This window comes from Pollicipes pollicipes, unplaced genomic scaffold (genome assembly GCF_011947565.3).
Source record: "Pollicipes pollicipes isolate AB1234 unplaced genomic scaffold, Ppol_2.1 Scaffold_4295;HRSCAF=5057_pilon_pilon_pilon, whole genome shotgun sequence".
NCBI lineage: Eukaryota > Metazoa > Arthropoda > Thecostraca > Pollicipedomorpha > Pollicipedidae > Pollicipes > Pollicipes pollicipes.
In genome coordinates, this window is record NW_023596461.1 from 9,764,495 (window position 1) to 9,784,382 (window position 19,888).

Below are 19,888 nucleotides of genomic sequence, written 5' to 3' on the forward strand. Positions count from 1 at the left end.
CCTGGTCTCGCTGGCGAGAGGAGCCACCCGCCGCCTGGTCGGCTCCCTCCTACTCGCGTGAAATATGGTGGTGGCAGGCGCCGCTGCCCTTTTCAAATAGGTTGCGGCTGATGACCATGCTACGTGATCTATTTCGCACACAATGCCGGCCAGCGCCAACTGCGCACCACGCCTTAAATAGCCCGGGTGGATTGGATGCGCTGTGCGAGGCCTGACCGTGGCTGCGTGGTGCGGCGTCTAGCCCCCAGCGCACGGCATCAGCACGCGTCTCAGCGCACCGACTTTCGCCTGGGGATTACGCAACACCTCATTTGTGATCATCCGGCGGCTGGAGACGAGATATTTGTTACGTGTGGCGGATAACGTGACCTATGAGGACGGCGGTGTCCGGTGTCGTCCGGTGTCGTCCGGCTGCCCCCCCCCCCCCCCCGGCGCGATTCGGCCTGTTACGCTGGCGAGGTGACGAGCAGCCGACCGTAATGAACGGGGCTGGGGCTGATGGGCGGCAACAGATGCCGTTGGTAACAGGTGGTAACAGGAGGTCGAGATACCCGTCAGGCAGAGTCGGCCTTCCTCCTTTTCCGGGTTAAGCGTGCCTCATGATTCGTGTATTATGCTTTTGCCACCGCGTCTGTGCATCGTGTGCTCTCGCATTTAAACGCAGGCTATTTGGCAGAAATTATCCTTGGACTTTGCTCTCAAAAGCCACTATACGTCCCTTCCGAGCATCAGACAGCTGTCCAAACGAGACGCGCCACGGTGCCGGGCCGGGTGTTTGGGCCCTGCAGTGGCGCCATCTGCGTCGGCCGGCCAGGTGCGGGACTGAGAGTGCCAGGCGGCCGTCACGGGCCCACCGACCAGTGACCCGTGACCGGGCGGCGCCGCTTCCGTGTCAGAGTCGACGCGGGCGGGCGCGATAAGGGCGGCTCGACCTCGGACCGGTCCGGCGAGGCCGACGGAAGGAGGCCGCGGCCGCCGCCACCTCGGCTGCATGCTCATGCCGCCCGCAAGCCTTGCAATCGTGATGGGCGGCTCGCCGGCCACCTGATGGCTCCCGCTCTGCCCACTCGGGGGAGGGAGGAGGGGTGGCCGAAACCAGGCGGCCAGCCAGGCTGGCGATGCTGAGAGGGTACGTGACTTACGCGACCTGCGGAGAGGGTACGTCCGTCCAGACGAGGCTTTCGTTGTTAAGGAGGATTGTGGCAGACGCGAGGCCGCTCCAGATGCTCAGGAGCCTGCCGGGGCCGCCTCACAGGAGTTTGGCAGTGGTTCGGGCTTGCCCCGGCTGTCGGCCTGCAGGCCGATGTCCGACTCCTGACGAGCTGCGACGCGCCGCCCGCCCTCCTGGGACGGTTTGCATCCACTGTGGTCTCGACGGGCGTGGTCTGTGGGCCGGCTCAAACGTGCACAAGCGGCAGCCGTGCGCCTGCCACCGCGGCGGTGACGCCGCGGCCCGGCCGGGAGCTGCCCGGGCTCGGCAGCTGGGGTCGATCGGTCGGTAATCCGTCCGCCAGCCGGGCTCGGCCGGCTCCTGTGACCGGCCGCCTACTGCCGTCTGCCGACGATCGAGCCGCACCCCCTGCCCCAGCCGCCGGCGTCACGCGAGTGCACGTGCCCCGGCCGCCGCCACAAAGGTCTCGCCGCCGGCTCTGGCCGGTGGCGGTGGAGCTCGTTCCGGTGAAGAGGGAAACGGCAGGTCGTATGACGGTGGCAGTAGTACTTCGCAGAACGCCTGCAAAGGGCATGGCGGTCGCAACAAGGTTCTGGTGAGCCGCCTTATCATTGGGGCGCCTCGAGTTGTTTTTGCGTGCGTTGTGTGACCTTTTCCTGGGTTGGAAGTGATACAAAACACGAGCTTTGTCAAGATTATAACTTAGTACCATGCGGAGCTTAAGCGATAATAGGCCCCTAGGTTAATCTCTGAACACGCCTCTAGAACATCTGGGAAGCAAAGCATCGGCGATGGCTACCCGCGCGGCAAAAAAAAAAAACAGGCATCTAAAAGCCAACGCTAAGCGGTTTGCGCGGGTGCCGTTGGCCCGGCGGCAGTGCCGGCCCGGCGCGCCTCCGCACGTGCCGGTGCTACGACTGCAGGGACGCCCTAAGCTGCGCGCACGACCATGCAGTGGTCCAGCTGACGCTGTGTGCCGGCGGTTCTTGCACACGAGCCGCCGTGAGGGCACGGCCGCCGGCCCGTGCAGTCTTCCCTGACCGCTGCCGCCAGTGGCGGGACGGCCACGGACCGGCCGAAGCTTTGTTTTTAGAGAGGGACAGAGGCGGGCAGCAGCCGGGCTGACCTGCTCCTATGGTGCCGTGCTCTCCCGCCCAGGTGCTGCTGGACTGACTCACTCTGGTGATGCGCTCTCCCGCCCCGGTGGTGCCGTGCTCCCCCGACCTGGTGGTGCCAGACTGCCCCGCTCCGACGGTGCCGTGCCCCCCCCCCCCCCGCCTAAGTGGTGCTGGACCGCCCCACTCCGATGATGTGCTCTCCCTCCCCCCCTGGTGGTGCCGCGCTGCCCCGCTCCGATGGTGCCAGTGCTCTTCCGCGCGGGCGGCGGCCGGGCTGCCCCACTCCGGTGGTGCCGTGCTCTCCCGCCCTGGTGGTGCCGTACTACCCCGCTCCGATGGCGCCGTGCTCTTCCGCGCGGGCGGCGGCCGGGCTGCCCCACTCCGGTGGTGCCGTGCTCTCCCGCCCTGGTGGTGCCGTGCTCTTCCGCCCTGGTGGTGCCGGACCGCCCCGCTCCGGTGGCGCCGTGCTCTCCGGCGCGGCCAGCGGTCGGGCTGACCTGCATGCGGCCTCAGCTGACCCAGATGCAGCCGGCCGGCCGGATCCTCGTCTGCTCGGCACGCGGAGGCAGTGGGCCACGGCACCCCCGCAATGTAGGCTAATTGAAGCGGGCCTGGTCGGGCCCGCCGCAGAGGGCACGCCTGTTGACCTGCACCGGCGGCACCTGGCCGTTTACGCTCAGAGAACGCGGGAGACGAACGCTGGGACCGGGCCCGCAGTAGAGGCGAATGTGGCGCGTGATGTGGAGCCGGCAAGCGGACTGTAAAGGGAGTTTTACTGCTCTTGGAGGGAGCCGAACTTTGCGTGGTATTTCACAGAGACGTGATTTGTCACTGTCTGTAGACTTGCATTGAGTATGCCCGTGAGCTATAGAGGCAAACGTTAAAGGATTGGAATGCAGCGGTTTGTTATGGTAATCGTGGACGTGGGCATCCTAGTAAACGGATGCGTGTGGCGCCTCCACCGGGCTGCTAATTACAATTGCATTTCGAGGGCTAGATGCATGCAGGACGGGGCTCAGTTAATTCAAATTTCGGGGTCTAATGGCATGGCTCATCAAGGAAACAAGTTATGTTCTTATATGCTCATGCACAGTGCATTGCTACCACACCGTTGCATTTTGAGGTCAACTATGCATGAAATTGGGATAATTTTGTTTCAAATGTAGTACGTTTGATGTGATTTGTGCAGCTTAGTAGCGTTGAATCCATGCGGAATTAACACAACTTATGGCTTTAGCCATTGTGTGTTGTGCACTTAACCATCGTTGTATAATGAGTTTTAGCCGTCCGTCTCATTGGCAGCGGCGCGCCGTGTCTGTGCTGTGTGCTTCCGCGTGCGCTCGCTGACCCTGACCCCGCCGTCTGGCCGCAGGACCACATCAACTGGTACGGGGAGGACGAGCTGCTGGGCCCCGTGGTGCTGTCCATCAAGCCGGAGCAGATGTCGTCCCAGGAGCACATGCGCCTGATCCTGCGGCTGCGCAGCGGCACCTGTCACGAGCTGGTGCCCACCTCCTGCCTGGGCCACGCGCCCACGCCGGCCAGCATGGCCAAGGTGAGCGGCCGCCGCCGGGCGCGGCGAGGACGCCCGGCGCGCCGGACCGCCGGCACCGCCACGCTGGTCGGCCGCCGGTCGGCCGCCGGCCGTCATTAGCGCTCGTTAGCGACACCGCTGCCGTCGGTGCCCGCCGCGGGCGCGCCGCCGACTGTGATTGCCATCGGACACAGTCCGTCGGCTCGGTGAGCGGCGGGCCTGGCACGACGGTGTGTGCAGAGCGGCGTCTCGGCCGCCGCTGATGGTGCGGGCCCGCGTCATGCAGGTCAGCAGCGCTGGTGCCCCGGCCGCCGCTGGTGGTGCTGGTGCCCCCGGCCGCCGCTGCTTGTGCGGGCCCGCCTCACGCAGGTCCATCAATCGGCGCGCTCGCTCCCCTTTGTCTGCCCACCCCTGGTTACGGTCGTGCCCTCCCCCCTTCCCCCCTATCCTGCCTCCCAGGCGAGTATCGCCCCGCCATCGGACCCCGGCTGGGGCGGGGCGGACCATCGATTCGCCGCATAAATTACCGACCCGGCCGATAACGGCTGCTCGGGCCGTCCAGGGCTGGGTAGCATGGTAACGGCAGCCGGGCCTCCCCGGACCGCGTGGCATGATAACGACAGCAGTGACTCTCGAGGGCCGGGCGGTGTGGACCTCGGCTGGTGTCGTACTAAACCACACGGCGCGGTAAGCAGAGTCAAGGGCTGTTCCGGCTGGACAACGTGGCGGCCGAAGCCGCGGCCGCCGCGTGCTGGACGGCGTGTTAACTGTGGCTGGGGTCGCCGCCGGGCACGGCGTCGGTAGCCAAGATCGCCCCCAGGCTGCACGGCGTGTTAACTGTGGCTGGGGTCTCCGCCGGGCACGGCGTCGTAGCCGGATCGACCCAGGCTGACGGCGTGTCAACTGTGGCTGGGGTCGCCGCCGGGCTGAACGGCACGGCGCCGGTAGCCGGGATCGCCCCAGGCTGGACGGCGTGCTAGCGGCACCGAGGGCGGTGTAGCGTGCAGTGAGATGCCATCGCCGCCTGTGTGGGGGGCTTAGTGGTGCAGGCGACGGGGGGCGGCGGCGCGGCTTTGTGCAGCGGGCACCTGATGGAAGGGCCATCGCACGAGGCGGCGGTCCGGCGACGTGACGCCGCGTGTAGCTGACAGTCATTGAGTAGTGCGCAGTTTGGTGGCGGGTGGCCGCGTGGCGCGGACAGGGAGGCGCCGATGGGCTGCGATGTCCTTACCGGTCGGACGAAACCAGGCCGGCCATTGTCTGAGGCGTCGCACCGAGCCTGCGCCTCGGATGTTGGCCGTGGCGGCCGCGCCCCGCCGCCGTCGGGGGCCGCCCTCACCCGGCCAACACCCGACCCCGGCGACCGCAGCCGGCAGCCGCAGCCGCTGGCGGCGATGTCGTGACACTAGCGCCGCCCTGCGGTGGACCGGCCCAACACCGACACCCTTTCACCGTAATTAGTGGGTAGTTTCGAGGTCTTGAGCTTTGGTTAAATGCTCCAGATTTACATATTCGTCGCTTCGACCCATGCTCAACTGGCCGGAACGCCAGTTTTGTGTGATAGAAGCACGGATATGCGCGTCACGCACGATAAGGCGCACGATCTTTGATTACAAGTTTTCTTCCGCCTGATACAAGTCTCCCGATGTGCTACATAGTCGTACGTCCAGTTTTTCCCTCCAAAGTATGTCACCTTACCTTGTCATCTTTGTAGGGGACACGTATGTATCTTGTGAACAATCCTGTCCCTCCGGCGGCAATGGCTGCGCCCATTCAGCAGTCCACTTTACCTCCCCGGAAGTGGAAGTCTGTCCAGCCCGGAGCCGTGTTTTTTTTTTTTTGCCGCCCGGCTTATCGTAGGCGGCGGGCGACTCTCCGTCTAATCCTTCTTCGTCCATGTCAGTGTTGCCAGGGCGCGCGGACGGGCGTCCATTGTTTCACCACTGCGAGCAGTCAGCTAGTCCGCATAGAAAAGGGCGCTGCGCAACCAGCGAACGGGGGCGGGGGGAGAGGAGGAGCCGGCGGTAGTGACGACTGACTCCGAGAATCAGCTGCGTTCTACGTTGTCACGATCCACGAAGAGTAGTAACACACGGGCAAAAAAAAAAAAAAACACTGAAAGTGCGCTGTGTTGGCACGGTAGCGCCATGCTTGCAATTCAAGGGTGAAGCCTGTTTTGAATAACAAAGGAAACGTCCCCACGTTGCGTGCAGCCATGCCGCACTGGGCTCTGTGGTGCGTGTTATCTTTCCCCGTGTCGTTGTCCGGCCTTTCCACCCCTGAAGGCAGTCGTTTTCAATGCCCGAGCTGCATGACCGGGAGCCCAAGCGTGCCGCCCGGCTGGCCAACGTCTCTGACCCCGGCCGGGCCCTGTCTCTGACCCCGGCCGGCCATGCCTCTGACCCGGCCGGCCCTTTTTCTAACCCCGGCCGTCGCTTGTTGCAGCTGCTGAACGACGACCTGTCACTGGAGCGTCTGGAGCCGGTGCTGGCGCCCGGCGCTGCCGACCTGCTGCTGGCCTACGACGAACACGTACTAGTCAACCACTTCAAGTTCGGCGTTATCTACCAGCGGCAGGGCCAGACGCGCGAGGAAGAGCTCTTCGGTAACCGCAGTCACAGCCAGGCCATGGACGAGTTTCTCGACATGCTGGGCCAGCGTATTCCTCTCAAGGACCACAAGGGGTGAGTGGGAGCGATCTGCCGCCAATCGCCGCCTCCGGTCTCGTGCCGTGGGCGGCGGGTTTGTGTAGAACTGACGATGTTTGGCTTTCGTAGTTTGTGACGCATTTGGGGAAAAGATCTGAAGCGGATGGGCCTACATTTCATCAACAAACACGCCCTGTTGAAGTAAGCGCCTCCTGTGTAATTTGTCGCGAGTTTTTCCCGGAGGATGGGACTTTCCGGAGATTAAAGTCGACTGTTGTACGACAAATTAAATAGATCATCTTGTTAAGATGCTCGTTCTACGAGTGGATCCTTCGCAGTCAAAGATAGTGCCCGGTTACGTGGCAGTATCGCATCGAAATGTTAAATAAACCTGCTTAAATAATTACTTGCGTTGAAGGTCAGGGAATGGGACGTGAAATTACAGTAATGGGTACGATTTATCATTTGTCATTCTCAATCTAAGACGGCTGTAGGCCCAGCTAATGACAGGACAGGGTGGGGAGGCGGCGGGCAAGTACCGCAACACGATGCTCGCACGGTACCAATGTCTGAGAATGTAGCGCGTGGCACGGCGTGTGACGACTCCACCTCCTCTGGCAGGTACCGGGGCGGTCTGGACACGCAGCACGGCCAGACCGGCGAGCACACCGTATACGACACGTTCAAGGATCGCGAGATCATGCTGCACGTCTCTACACTGCTGCCCTATACCGAGAACGACGCGCAGCAGCTGCAGCGGAAGCGGCACATAGGTGAGCGCGGTCAGGTCGTGGGACGGCCCGAGGCGTCTAAGTCCGGCTCTTGCCTGGCGCGTGACGTCAGTGCCGACCTACGCGTCACGTGCTGGCTTGCTCCGGAGCGCAGTGTTCGTCTCCGAAATAGGAGCCATCGCCTGGGGGCGGACGTGCGCAGCTGGAGTGACCGGCGGACGCGAAGGCGAAGGGTCACGTGCCGACGCCACTGACCCGCGCCGTACCCGGCAGGCAACGACATCGTGGCGATCGTGTTCCAAGAGGCCAACACGCCATTCGCGCCCGAGATGATCGCCTCGCACTTCCTGCACGCCTACATCGTGGTGCAGGTCATCGAGCCGTGCTCCAGCGGCACTCGGTGAGGGGCGCGGCCGGGCTGGCGGCCAGGGCGGCGCTGGATGGCCGCTTGTGGTCGGCTGCTGATGTTCAGGCCGGGCGTCAGCAGCCGGCGGGTGATGCAGTTACGATTAGACCGCGGTCGGCGGGCCTTGCAGACGCCGACATTTTGTCCGTGCTGGGCTTTGGAAGGTTTCCACTAGCTTCCGCAGTGGCGGTGGGGGGGGGGGGGGGGGGGGGGGCGAGTTATTGGCCAGTCGCCGCCGACACGTTCATACGACAAAGGACGCACGCATGCCCTGTATTTCCCTCGGGACTTGAGAAATGTTTCCCCTGCAGCGGTCAAACGGCAAACATTCTGGAGATTTATGCTGGGGAAAGCGAGGAACAATGGCCTGTTTTTCGTAGTCCATTTGTTGCGCCGGTTTGCCTTACACTCCTGGACAGGCAATTTGTTGCCACAAGTCACGGCTCCATACAGTTTTTACGGTCGGCGCGGAAATACGACGACTTCATCTGGATAGCGAGCGAGTTCCCAGCACCACTGGCATGTACCCAACCTGGCTGAGAAATGGCATCTCAATTCGCTTTGTTGTTTCGGGGAACTTTCCTCCCCTGTCTCCGTCTGGGCCGGCGTGACAGCGTGTCTGGTGTCGCCGTGTCTGACCTGTCCGGCTGCCGTCCGCAGGTACAAGGTCAGCGTGGCGGCACGAAACGACGTGCCCTTCTTCGGCCCGACTCTGCCCAGTCCAGCCGTCTTCAAGAAGGGGCCTGAGCTCAGGGAGTTTTTGCTCACCAAGCTCATCAACGCGGAGAACGCGTGCTACAAGGCGGACAAGTTCGCCAAGCTCGAGGTGATTTCTCCTCCACACAAAAACACGTGTCCTCATCAGACTCGGCAGTTTTTCGAGCACCTGTCTATATTAATCTACTACACATATCTTTTCAATCTCCGGCCTCTAACAAAGGTTTACTTTGTTAAAAGCACCAGCTGATGGTTCGTGTGTCGCCGCAGCTGCTGGGCAGACGTGACGTCACCCGTCCGCTCCTGCCGGCCCGTGACCGTGCTGACGTCATTCCCAGACGCGGACGCGGACATCGCTGCTCTCGAACCTGGTGGACGAGCTGCGGTCGCGCAGTCTGCAGTTCTGCGGCCTGCAGGCGCCGCCGGCCGGCGCCGAGCCGCCGCGCGAGTCGTCCGGCATTCTGAGCACGGTGCGCAAGGCGTTGACGTCGCGCTCCAAGAGTCAGCCGGACGAGCGGCGCCGGCCGCCGCCCAGCCCGGCCGCCGACGGCGCGCTCGTGTTCCGCGCGCACAAGCCGCTCACCAAGCGCACCTCGTCGGGCGCCTCCAACAAGGACACGCTGAGCTCGGTCTCCAGCCAGCCGTCCAGCTACCGCACCTGCAGCTCGGCCTCCTCCAGCCCGGATGCCACGCCCCACCGGACCCAGAGGTGGGTCAGGCATGGGGCAGGGTTGGGTCAGGGGGTCAAGTGTGTCAGGTCCCTGACGGTGCAGCACGGGTTGCCGGCGGTCTGTGCTGCTATCTTGGGCCGCTCGTGGCACATGTGGTGATTGGCCCACACCGTGGTGAGATACACCGTGCAGACCGTGCTCATCCCTATTGGAACACCGCGGATGTGCTCTCTGAGGCGCCATGAAGTATGTGGAGGGGCCTGATGCCGAATGGTTAACGCCTTCGGCTCCCACGTGAGGGCCCAGGTTCGAACCCTGGTTGCTCCATGGGTTCACGGGCCTTATATTGTCCCTGCAATCGCGGACACCGCTCGATACAAGACAGTTCGACGACCTCCGTCGTATTCCCCTATTGCATGGTGTAGCATGTCTGATTCCCTTTTCCCCTCATTTTACACCGCACGGCCACGTAGTGGATCATTATAAAGAGGCATCGGGCGTGGCGTGCCAGTCTGTGGCGCGGCGCTCGTTGTCCACACTTTCGCGACACCGCGCTCGGCATCTACAGCGGTGGTTTCCCGTCCGGCAGGGTGGCCATGTCCGAGAGTGACGACTCGTCGCTGAACTCGGTCGACCTGGAGCCGGCTGGTTACCACGGCAACGGCTACCATGACGACTCGGACACGGGCATGGAGAGCATGGGCTCGACGGAGAACAAGCGGCTGTCGTGTTCGTTTTGCGCCGACGAGCAGCCCGATCCCAGCGCCGCCAGCGACCTCATTAAGGAGCTGGAGCGGCTGAAGACGGAAGTCAGCGCGCTGAAAAACGACAAACTCGATCCTTTTGCGACAGAATGTGGTGAGTGAGCTGCGCATTGAGCAGGGAGGTGGTATCCTGGTGTTTGTGCTGGTGACGATGACGTCAGTGCATCCGCATGACGTCATGCGTCTGTAAATATGAAAGCTGAGCGTTCTGTACAGACAAAGGCACGTGGTGTGACTCGCGAACTATTCTTTAAAACGATGTTCTCCGCAAGGTGTTCTCCGTATCCCTAACATGTGGAGTGAGCAGCGCATAGGGTAGGACGCCTCTGAACGAGGTGGACGGCGTACGTGCCGAGCGCTGCGTCACGTTCACCGCCACCCTTCTTCGCAGACTTGCCAGCGCGACATCAAAAAGCTGAAAGCCAACGAGATGAAGCTGCAGCAGGACATGACGACGGCGAGTCGGGAGATCGCGCGGCTCCGTTCCCTGGTGAAGGAGTTCGGGGCGGAGCTCTCGGCCGTGTAGGGCCACCGCGCCCGCCGATTGGCTTAGCTTTCCGCAGTGTAGCGTCTCGCTCCCGCTGATTGGCTAAGCTTTCCGTAGTGTGGCACCCGGCGCGGTCGATTGGCTGTCCGGAAAGGCGTGTGCGCTCTCCGCCCGCGCCAATTGGCTGTCCGGGAAGGCGTGTGCGCTCTCCGCCCGCGCCGATTGGCTGTCCGGGAAGGCGTGTGCGTCCTCCGCCCGCGCCTCAATCCAAAGAGAAGTGAATAATCGTTTGCCGCTTGAATTGTGCTCTATATAGCTCTGTGTTACGGACGGGAGGTCACATTCCGGGGGCGTGGGAGCAGTGTACAAATCTGTTTGTGTTCACCCCAGCTCGTCCCACGGCGGCGGGAGACGCCGTGCTCCACAGTCCGCTTGGTGCCCGGCCGACCGCGGTCGACTTAGTCAATTCATTTGCATGTAGTGCTAGGCGCACGCGACTGTCATCGAACCGGGGAATATATATTATACCCGTGCCCCGGAAACTTGTCTGCACGTGTGTCTGAGCGCTTCTGTTTCTCCAAGTCGCGGAGCTGCGTCAGCTATTTTCTTACACTGGTAATAACTTGCGTCACCGGTGGCGCCGCCGGCGCCGGTCGCGGCGTCGCGTCCGGCGACACGGCGATTTCGGCGGGGTCAGGGATCAACTGTCCAGTGACCTCAGTGTGCTGTCGGCGGTGCCGCGAGGCGGCTCGGCCTCGGCCGCAGCCGTGCAGTCAGCGGCAGCGTGGTGCTGTGGCCGCGGCCCGAGCTGCGGCCGTCTCTCCTCGCTGTGCGTCTATGTGATTTGTGTGTGAGATAGTCCGTACCCTCTATGTACGCTCTTCGCGAGGTGGCGAATAAACGTGCGAAGTTTTGAGCCGTCTATGGTGTGGATGGACGGACGCGTCGTGGGCTTTCCGTCTGGTTTGGTAACACGCGCTGGTGTTGGGCCGCTCGCAATGCCGAAGGTGCCACACCAGAGGCTGGATCCAGGCTGTGCTGATATCTCTGAGTGGAAATGGGCAACATGCAAAGCGGAGCTGGCCGAAGTGATGGAGAGGAAATAACATAAGGTGGATATGCATCTTTGACACAAAATTCGTCTGCGCTACCCGTTGCACAACTTTTTCGGGTACACATTTCTTCATGCTGCATTTCTTTCTACCGCACTTTTTCATAGGCGAAAATGAACTCGAAATGGACTCGTCTAGCCGCGGGGTGGCGCCGGGCGCCACCCCGCACCCCGGTAGGTTGATGGCGCGGCGCGGAGGTTCATGGCGCGCGAGCCCCTCCGACCGCTGCTGCAGCCACCGGCACTCTCCGTCCAGACACTGGGCGAGGTGGCACCGCTGTTTTAGGTGCGGCGAGATAGGACGTGCTCAGGAGACCTGTCGACCGAGATGTTCCGGCCGCGTCGGCCAGCTCGACGAGACCGACGACACAGTGGAGGCACTGGTGGGAGGCTGCGCTGCAGACGGGGAGGTTCATCAACAGTTCTCCCGGCTAGCTGCAGGGCGGCGCGAGCGCCGACCGCCGCTGTTCGTGGATCTGAAGCTGAGCGGCCGCGGTACCCGGATGGAGGAGAGCACTGGTGCAGCGATGTTTGTGTGCTCGCGGGACAAGTTTTCCTAGGTGTGGCTTGAAGGTGATAAAATCGAGCGATATGAAACCACAGACTTACAAAGGAGAGACTTTGATCTTGGCGGGAGAAGTGGTCGTTTGTGTCGAACACGGGTTACTGTCGGTAAGATTGCCGTTGATTTTTGTGAAGGGGGCTGACCCATGTACCCTGGGTCGCGATTGGTTGGCGCATTTGGGCTGCCGTTTGCTGCGTGACCGGTGTGTCAGCAGACCCTCGGCTGCAGCCGCTGCTGAAGAAGTTCTCGGACGTGTTCGAAGATGAGCTCAGTTGCTTCTAGGGAGAGGAGGTGTACATCGCTGTCGGTCCGTGTCTATGCCACGGTTTTTAAGGTTCGCTCAGCTCCCTCGGCTTGTGTCATGCCATTGGGACTTTACGACGCACCCAGCTGCTGAGGCTATACGGTGTCGCCTGCCTCTCAACCTGGCAGGCAGGACGGGCACCGCGGGCAATCGAACCCCGTACCTCTGGTTTCCCAGACGCGCAGTGGCTAACGCAGACGCCTTAACCACTACAATAACAGCATCCCAGTTCCCTCGGCTTATCGGCAGCGGGTTGATGATGAGTTGCAGAGAGAGCTTCGCCTTGGACTTTGGGAAGAAATTAGTCACAGTAAGCGGGGTGCACCGTTGTTGGTCGTGCTTAAAGCTGATGGGACCTTGCACCTATGTGGGGACTCAAGACTAGCCGTAAATCAGGTAGCTTGTCAGAAGCAGAACCCTATTCCTACTCCGAGGGTCGAGCGAAAAGCTGTTGTTTAAAGGGAGTGCTCCGCATTTATTTGGGGTTTTGAAATTAAATAGCCATCTGAAAGGCGTTTTGGTGCTGTGCGCAATTCTGCCCTTCTTAAGGCCTAAGCCCTTCTAGTTTCTGAACTACTCGCCCACAAAAATGAGGAAAGGTATATCAGGGAGTTTTTCAGTCATCTTGAAATTCATGACGTCATAATAACGTCATTCAAATCCTGCTATTTCGTAAGTCATGCGGTGATCAAGGCCAAGGAAAATATTGCTGTCGAGGTGTTCATATCTGGCGTTCGTGAGCGCTATTTTCACACAAAACAGTCGTCAGTTGGCACTCAATAAATGCTATGCAAGGTATAATAATGTAATCAAACCATAACGCATTGAGAAGCATATTTACTAAACATAGAATTGTACTGTCCAGAACAGCCTTTTCCACTTAAAAAGTATACCAATCAGTGCCGGCGTATCCTGGGGCAGCGGGGCCAAACTGCCCCCCGTCTCAAAAGACGGGGGCAAAGGTACCTTTCTGTCCCTTCCTCCATAATTTCAGGTGGCCCAGAACAGGCCCTCGGGTATGTGGTAATATTTGCTCACTGTGTTACCAAATCAAGCGTAGACGACTCATGTCTGGTCCGGAGAGGGCCCATATTAAGCTCAAAAGGGAATCGTTTCATGTCCGCGAAGGGCTCATCTTAGGCTGGAAATGGCCCATTTCAAGAGGGGAAAACACTTACATCACTTTCCGGCACGGTAGGGGCCCCTATCTGGTTTCGAAAGGGTTCATCGTAAGCTCAAAAAGGGCTCGTCTCAGGCCGGGAAAAGGGTCCATTGTAGTCTCAGAGATGGCCCTCTCAAGTTTGGGAAGGGTCCATGATAAGTTCAGAAACGGCTCGTCCCAAGTTAGGTAGAGACCCACCATACGGAAGACACGTAAAATTAAGCCTCGGAAAAGGCCTATTTCACTTTCTGGGCCTGGGAAGGGCCCATCCCTGGTCTGGAGTGGACCTGTGGTAGGCTCAGAAAGCCAAGGGCGGTGTATCGGTAAATCGGCGGTGTATCGGCGGTATATCCTCAAAGTTTCTTGACAAACGACCCCCAGTGCACGAGGTAATGGCCAAAACCATCTTTTCCCCTATAGTTCAGGCGGCCCGAATGGCCCCCAGCGGATTTGTGGAAGGGGTGCGTTTATGGTTTATAACACAAGTAAGCGTAGAGCCCACCTCAGCCCCGGAAGGGATCAATTTCAAAGTAGGAAACCCTACAACGGTTTCAGGCACAGGAAGGGCCCTTTTCCGGTTTTAAAATAGCCCGTTGTAGACTCAAAGGGACCGTCTGTGATCAGGACCGGCCCATCGTAAACTCGGGAGGCGCCCGTCTCAGGTCTGGGTTGGGCCATTGTGGGCACAGAAAAGGCCCTCCCAGGCCTGGGAAGGGCCCATCGTAGATTCAGGTAGGGCCCTTCTCAAGTTTTTAAATGACACGTCTTACGCTGAGGAAGTGGGCATCTCAGGTCCGGAAAGGACCCATCTAAGCGCTTAGGCCCGAAAAGAGCCCATCTCGAGTCCCACAAGCTCCGTCTTATATTAGGGGAGAGGCTAAAGTTTTGGTAAGAAGGGATGGGGACGGCACACAGCTTGGTAAAGGTCTCCTTGATAAAGGGTGAAAAGACACTGCGAAAAATCACCAGATTTGATCCATTTCGTTTCGAGGCGCCCCAGCTTTCTCCATTTGTAATTGTTGTTGTGATATGTCCTCGCGTTGTGTTTTACGTTATGATTAACTTGAGTGCTTAATAAATGGACTGGTCATGTTTTAAAATAAGTTAACTGCTCTTTCTATTAAAACACGACAAATTCTTTACTTCATCTATCCAAGACTGCTCTATTTCCTTCTTTAAAGAATACGCCATCGCGCGGGCAGCACTCTCGCACAACATACAACAGATCCTCCTTAACATCTCCCCCCGACCCTGAATGACCCCTCTCGTCGTTCGGAACATCACTTCTACATCCCCCATGAGAGCATCACTGCCCAATTTCCATGCGGATGATTTTGGTGACTGGCCCCTTGGATAGTCCCTTTGACGTCTTCACATCAACCACTCTGACCAGGCCATCTGGTCCTGGATACGCCTTTTCGACTCGCGCCATCGGCCAGGTTCCCCGCGGCACGTTGGGATCAATAAGCAGGACCACTTCTCCTTCTCGCAGGTTCTTTCTGACTTCAGTCCATTTCTGTCGCGCTTGCAGAGTCGGTAGTTATTCACGTACCCAGCAACGCCAGAACTCTGTGCTAAGCTGCTACAACCGCCTCCAGCGCTGTCGGAGGCTGCAACCATCTGTGCTCGCTAAAGGTGTCATCTCAACTCTTGATGGACCCGTGATGAAGTCTCCCGGTGTCAGCGGCGGCAGGTCGCTTGGATCAGACGAGACGGCTGTCAGTGGGCGGGTGTTGAGCAGTCCTTCAGCTCTGCAGAACGCTGTGTTCAGCTCCTCATCGGTGAGATCCGCTCGTTCCAAAGTCTTCACCAGCGCCTTCTTGGCCACCTTGACCAACGCTTCGCACACTAAATTGAAATGGGGTGCGCCAGGAGGATTGAAGATCCACTTCATCCGGTATTTTGAGAGCTCTCTTTGAATCGTATCGCTGTTGAGCTCCTGAATTTCTCCCTCAGTTCTTTAGCGGCCCTCTCAAAGTTTCTCCCGTTGTCGGATCTGATCTCGGCTGGTCGACCTCGGCGCGAGATGAACCGCATCAGAGCGCGTATGAAGCTGGCGGTGTCCAGTGAGTAGGCCTCTCCAGATGCGCAGCCTTGGTTTGTAGGCAGACAAAATTGCATAGGTAGCGCTTTTGTCGCGTCTTCCCTCGCCCCTGTTTGGTCCAGAATGGTCCGGCGTAGTCAACAGCACATCTGTCCAAGGCTCGGAGAGACGGACGCACCAGCGCAGTTATCATCGGCGCCATTTCTTGTGTTTCTGGCTTCTTCTGTAACTGTTGACACGAAACGCACCTGCGGACCCAAGACTTTATCATCTCTCTCGCTGCAGGAATCCAAAGCCTCGTTCTCAGCTCATCTAAGGTGTGCTCTACGCCCAGTTTATGTTCAGCTCTCTCTTGGACATGCTGGATGACTAGCCTGCTGATGGCGTGCTTTTTCGGCAGAAGCATCGGGTGTTTGACTTTAAAACTCAGCCCTGATCGCTGCAGTCGGCCGCCGACTCGGATAGTCCCATCTTCATCCAAGAATGGGCCGAGCTGTTTCACATTACTCCGGCGGCATGCTCTCTGCGGTCGTGCGCCCGACATCTTCACTTGTTGAAGCTGCTCTATTTCATCTAGGAACGCATCCTTCTGTGCTTGTTGAACCCAGAACTTCTCAGCTTCTTTAAGTTCCGCTGGTTTCAGTTCTCTGTCCGGTGGAGAGGTGCTCGTTTGAGAGATCTTCTCGCGTAGAACTCTGATGAATCTCTGCACACAGGCTGTAACTCTCAATAGTCTTGTCCAGCTTGAGAAGTTTGCCGGGTTTAGCCGCCAGCAGGGACCCGACGGAGCTTGTACAGCAAACACGTTCTTCTGCTGGTCCTTCTTGATCTCAGACTGGTCGAACTCTTCCGTGGCGAATTCTTTCTTCCGTGACCATCTGCTTTCGTCTCTCAGCAGAAACTTCGGTCCATGCCACCACAGCTGACTCTCCGAAATATCCTTTAAAGTCAAGCCCCTGGTGGGTGCGTCCGCCGGGTTGTCCGACCCTTTGCACGTGCTGGCACTGCTCGGGTGTTGTCAGCTCACGAATCTTCGATACCCTGTGAGCGGCAAGCGGCTGAAAACGGCGGACTTCATTTCGAATCCAGCATAGCACGTCCATCGAGTCAGACCAAAATTGCGCGTCTTCAGTTGTCTTTCCCATTGCCGTGCACAGCGTCTTCACAAGTCTCAATCCCAGCAGTGCGCCCATCAGCTCCAGTCTTGGGATTGTCTGCTTCTTCGCTCGCGGCGCCACCCTCGCGCGTGCCGGCGCGAGCTGAGAGGATCGTTCGCCGCCACTTTCGGACACGACGTAGATGGTTGCGCCATATGCTTGTTCTGACGCGTCACAGAACACGTGAATCTCCTGAAGGGTGACTTCTGAGAAGGGATGAATGCAGCGCGGCGCTAAGAGACTGCTGAGCTGCTGCAGGTCGGCGAACCACCCAGACCACTTCAGCTGCTGGTCGCCGGGCAGTATGTTATTCCAGTCTACTCCACTGATCAATGTCTGCTGAAACAGCATCTTCGCTCGAATGGTGAGTGGCACGAACAGATCTAGTGGGTCGAAGACAGATTCCATCTCCCTCAGACATGTCCTTTTGGTCGTTTTCAGACGGGGTTCCTCATTTTGACGTGTCTGTGGAGAGGCGGTCTTCATCTGTTGTCCAAACTACTCCAAGAGTCTTCGTCGGCACCGGGCCATGATCTTCAAAAAAGTGGCACGTGCTGATAGCTCTATCTTCGACGGGGATCGCTTTCAGCACTTTCGCATTGTTTGACATGCACTTCTTAATCTTCATCCCACCATCTTCGAGAATACTGCTGACCTGCTTCCTAGCTTCGGTGGCCTCCTGTTCTGTCCTGAACAATTGAATGCCGTCATCCATGTAAAGGTGCTTCAGCAGTACATCCGAACCCAGTGGATGCTTCTCTGCATGTTTTCGAGCGTATTCTTTCAGAATGGACTGTGCGACGAATGGAGCGGCCGCGTTCCGAAACAGCCAGCGGTTTGCTTGGTATACTGTGGGCTCCCCGTCCTTCATATTTCGCCGCAGCACTCGGTGGTATTTTCTGTCATCTGACGCGAGCTAAACTTGTAAGAACATCTCGCAGGCGTCGCCGATTAGCGCGATGCGGTGCAGCCGAAAGCCGAGCAGAGTCTCGACGAGATCGGTGTAGAGGGACGGCCCAGGGAGAACTTGCGAATTCTAGCTCACTCCTCGATACTTAGCGGCTGCATCGTACACAATCCGGATTTTTGTTGACACTTTCTCCTCTCGGATGGCTGGAAAATGTGGCGGGAACCACTCCCTATCGCCGATGTTTGTCCTTTCGGAGACGGGCACTTTTGACATGTAGCCCTTCTTCACGTACTCCTGAAGAATTTCACTGTACTTGGCCGGCAGCTCGCCACCGAGTCGCTTCAGAGATTGCTCCAACCGCACAAGACGCTGCATTGCGGCGCTGTAGTTGCTCATCAGCTGTGGCTCTCCGTTTCTCCACAGGACCGCCGCCTGGTACCGATGACCGATGTGCGACAGTGACTCCGATACCTTCTTCAGCGCCCGCTGCTCTTCACATCACATGAGGCTCTCTTCTGACTCTCTGATGTGAATGACCTCTAAATCGGTCATTGACTTAATCGCTTCTATTTCCTCTTGACATTTCTTTTTCTTGCGATGTGGGTCCTCAATGTTTTTGACACGTGAGTCATGTTCTTCCCCATCTTCAGGTCAGAGGATTCAGATTCGGCGTGTCTCCCTTCGATAGAGCCAAACGCTGTCCAGTCCAGGGGAGTCAAAATTGCCACTGGGTCAGAGGCAGCGTCTTTCACGGTGCTAAGCGGCACAAATAGCTGAGCTGTCTCCGCACACAGACCGATGAGGATGTCGACACTGCTGTTCTTCATATTTGGGGATGGTGCGGTCCTCATATGCGGCCACCGCTTCTTCACTGCGTTCCAGTTAGCACGCGCTGAAGCACCATCGAGACTTTGGATCACGTGAACATTCACTGACGCTTCGTAGCTGCTGTGGAGACTTCACAACTTCACGATGCCCGTCTTCATGATGACATCTGTGCCGATGACAGTACCCAGCTGTAGCACTTGCTCTTCTCCATCGAATTCTAGCTCACTCGCGGCAGCCTTCGTCATGAATGAGGCATCTGAGCAGGCATCAAGCAGCGCGTTAAGCAGAACCGAATGTACAACCATATTGTACCACTACAGGCGCAGTCTGGAAGGCTATTTTCCCACGTGTCACCTTCGGCCCTGAGGTCGTCGTGTTGTAGCTTGTGCTGGGATTATTCAAGTTTCTCGGTGCACCGCTGGAATTGATCCCGCCATTTTCACTTGCATGTCGAAATGGGTAAAACTCTTACTTCAGTGGCATTTTATCATTGCGCAGACTGGTCTTCACTCAGCATACGATGCGGCTGCTGGTGCCGCTCCTGCTGCTGCACGTGCAGCAGAGTGTGATGGCTTCCGCCACATCCATCAGCCGCACATCTTGGGAATGACCTGCGCGTGACGCCACGGTGCTTCCCGCTGATGCATCTGAAACAGATCCTTTCTGATTGACAAAATCCGTATCTTCTCGATACATCCCAGCTTTGGAATTCCGCGCAGTCACGCAGCAGGTGACACGCTTGACACACAGCAGCTTGGTTGCGTGTGATTTGCATCACGCGACTTGCTGATCTTATTCGTGGCATACGCTCTTCTTCCTCTGTCTTTCTCTCTCATTGCTTCTGGTTCATCTTCTGATTTGGTCATCTCCTTCACCATTTTCAAGCCGAGCTTCTTCAGCTAGTCACTCAGCGAAGGTTTCGAAGCCGTCTTCACGGCCTGCTATTTCCAACCATCTTTGAAAGTTTTTGATACATGAATGGTGAAATTTTTCGGCTACCAAAATGTGATAAGCCGACTCATCAGACAGGCCGCTAACTAAACTGATCTCCTTCAATGAGATAAGACGGGCCACACGATCGGCGAACTACTCCAGGCGCTTCGTGTCTCCTTCAGCGATGTTCGAGAAGTGTCGAATTTCGTTGAGTTCGTGATGGATTCGTCTCGTTTTTCCACCATACTTTTTCAGCTGTTCTCTAGCTTTTCTATAGCCGGTCTCGGATGGTCTGAAGCTTTCTACGAGCTTCAATGCTTCACCGGCTAAGCTGTTTTTCAGGTATAACATTTTTAACTTCGGGTCCATATCAGTGTTTCCAATGAATGCGTCAAAAACAGCTCCCCAATCTTCGAATTTGGCTGCATTTGCTTCGAACACTGGCAGCTCTGGTTGCTTTATTCCTTTCACTGTACAGACACTTCCGTTTCTCGTCTTTTCTGTGGCATTATTGTCCTGTTTCTTCGATACCATCACCATCAGGTCGTCACAAGCGTCGGTAAATTGACGTGTTTCTTCCATGAGTTTCACAGCTTCCTCATCAGACTGTAAAATGTCACAGATGTT

The 19,888-nt window shown here is 58.3% G+C and overlaps 2 protein-coding genes across 2 annotated transcripts in view; one reads left to right on the forward strand and one right to left on the reverse strand.

Moving 5' to 3' along the window:
• The window catches only part of LOC119096680 (histone deacetylase 5-like), a 23,542-nt gene extending 23,424 nt beyond the window's left edge, over positions 1-118 (reverse strand). The window contains exon 1 of the mRNA XM_037219571.1: positions 58-118. Coding sequence (XP_037075466.1) covers positions 58-118 — 61 coding nt within the window. The remainder of the gene's footprint in view (positions 1-57) is intronic.
• A 3,025-nt stretch (positions 119-3,143) lies between these two features.
• Positions 3,144-11,163, forward strand: LOC119096681 (rap1 GTPase-activating protein 1-like). Its single transcript, XM_037219572.1, is given in 10 exon segments — positions 3,144-3,149; positions 3,662-3,844; positions 6,269-6,507; positions 7,093-7,244; positions 7,476-7,602; positions 8,269-8,434; positions 8,664-9,034; positions 9,586-9,835; positions 9,837-9,854; positions 10,152-11,163. Coding segments are annotated over 10 exon segments (1,647 nt in total). The 3' UTR covers positions 10,287-11,163.
• The last annotated feature ends 8,725 nt before the right edge of the window (positions 11,164-19,888 follow it).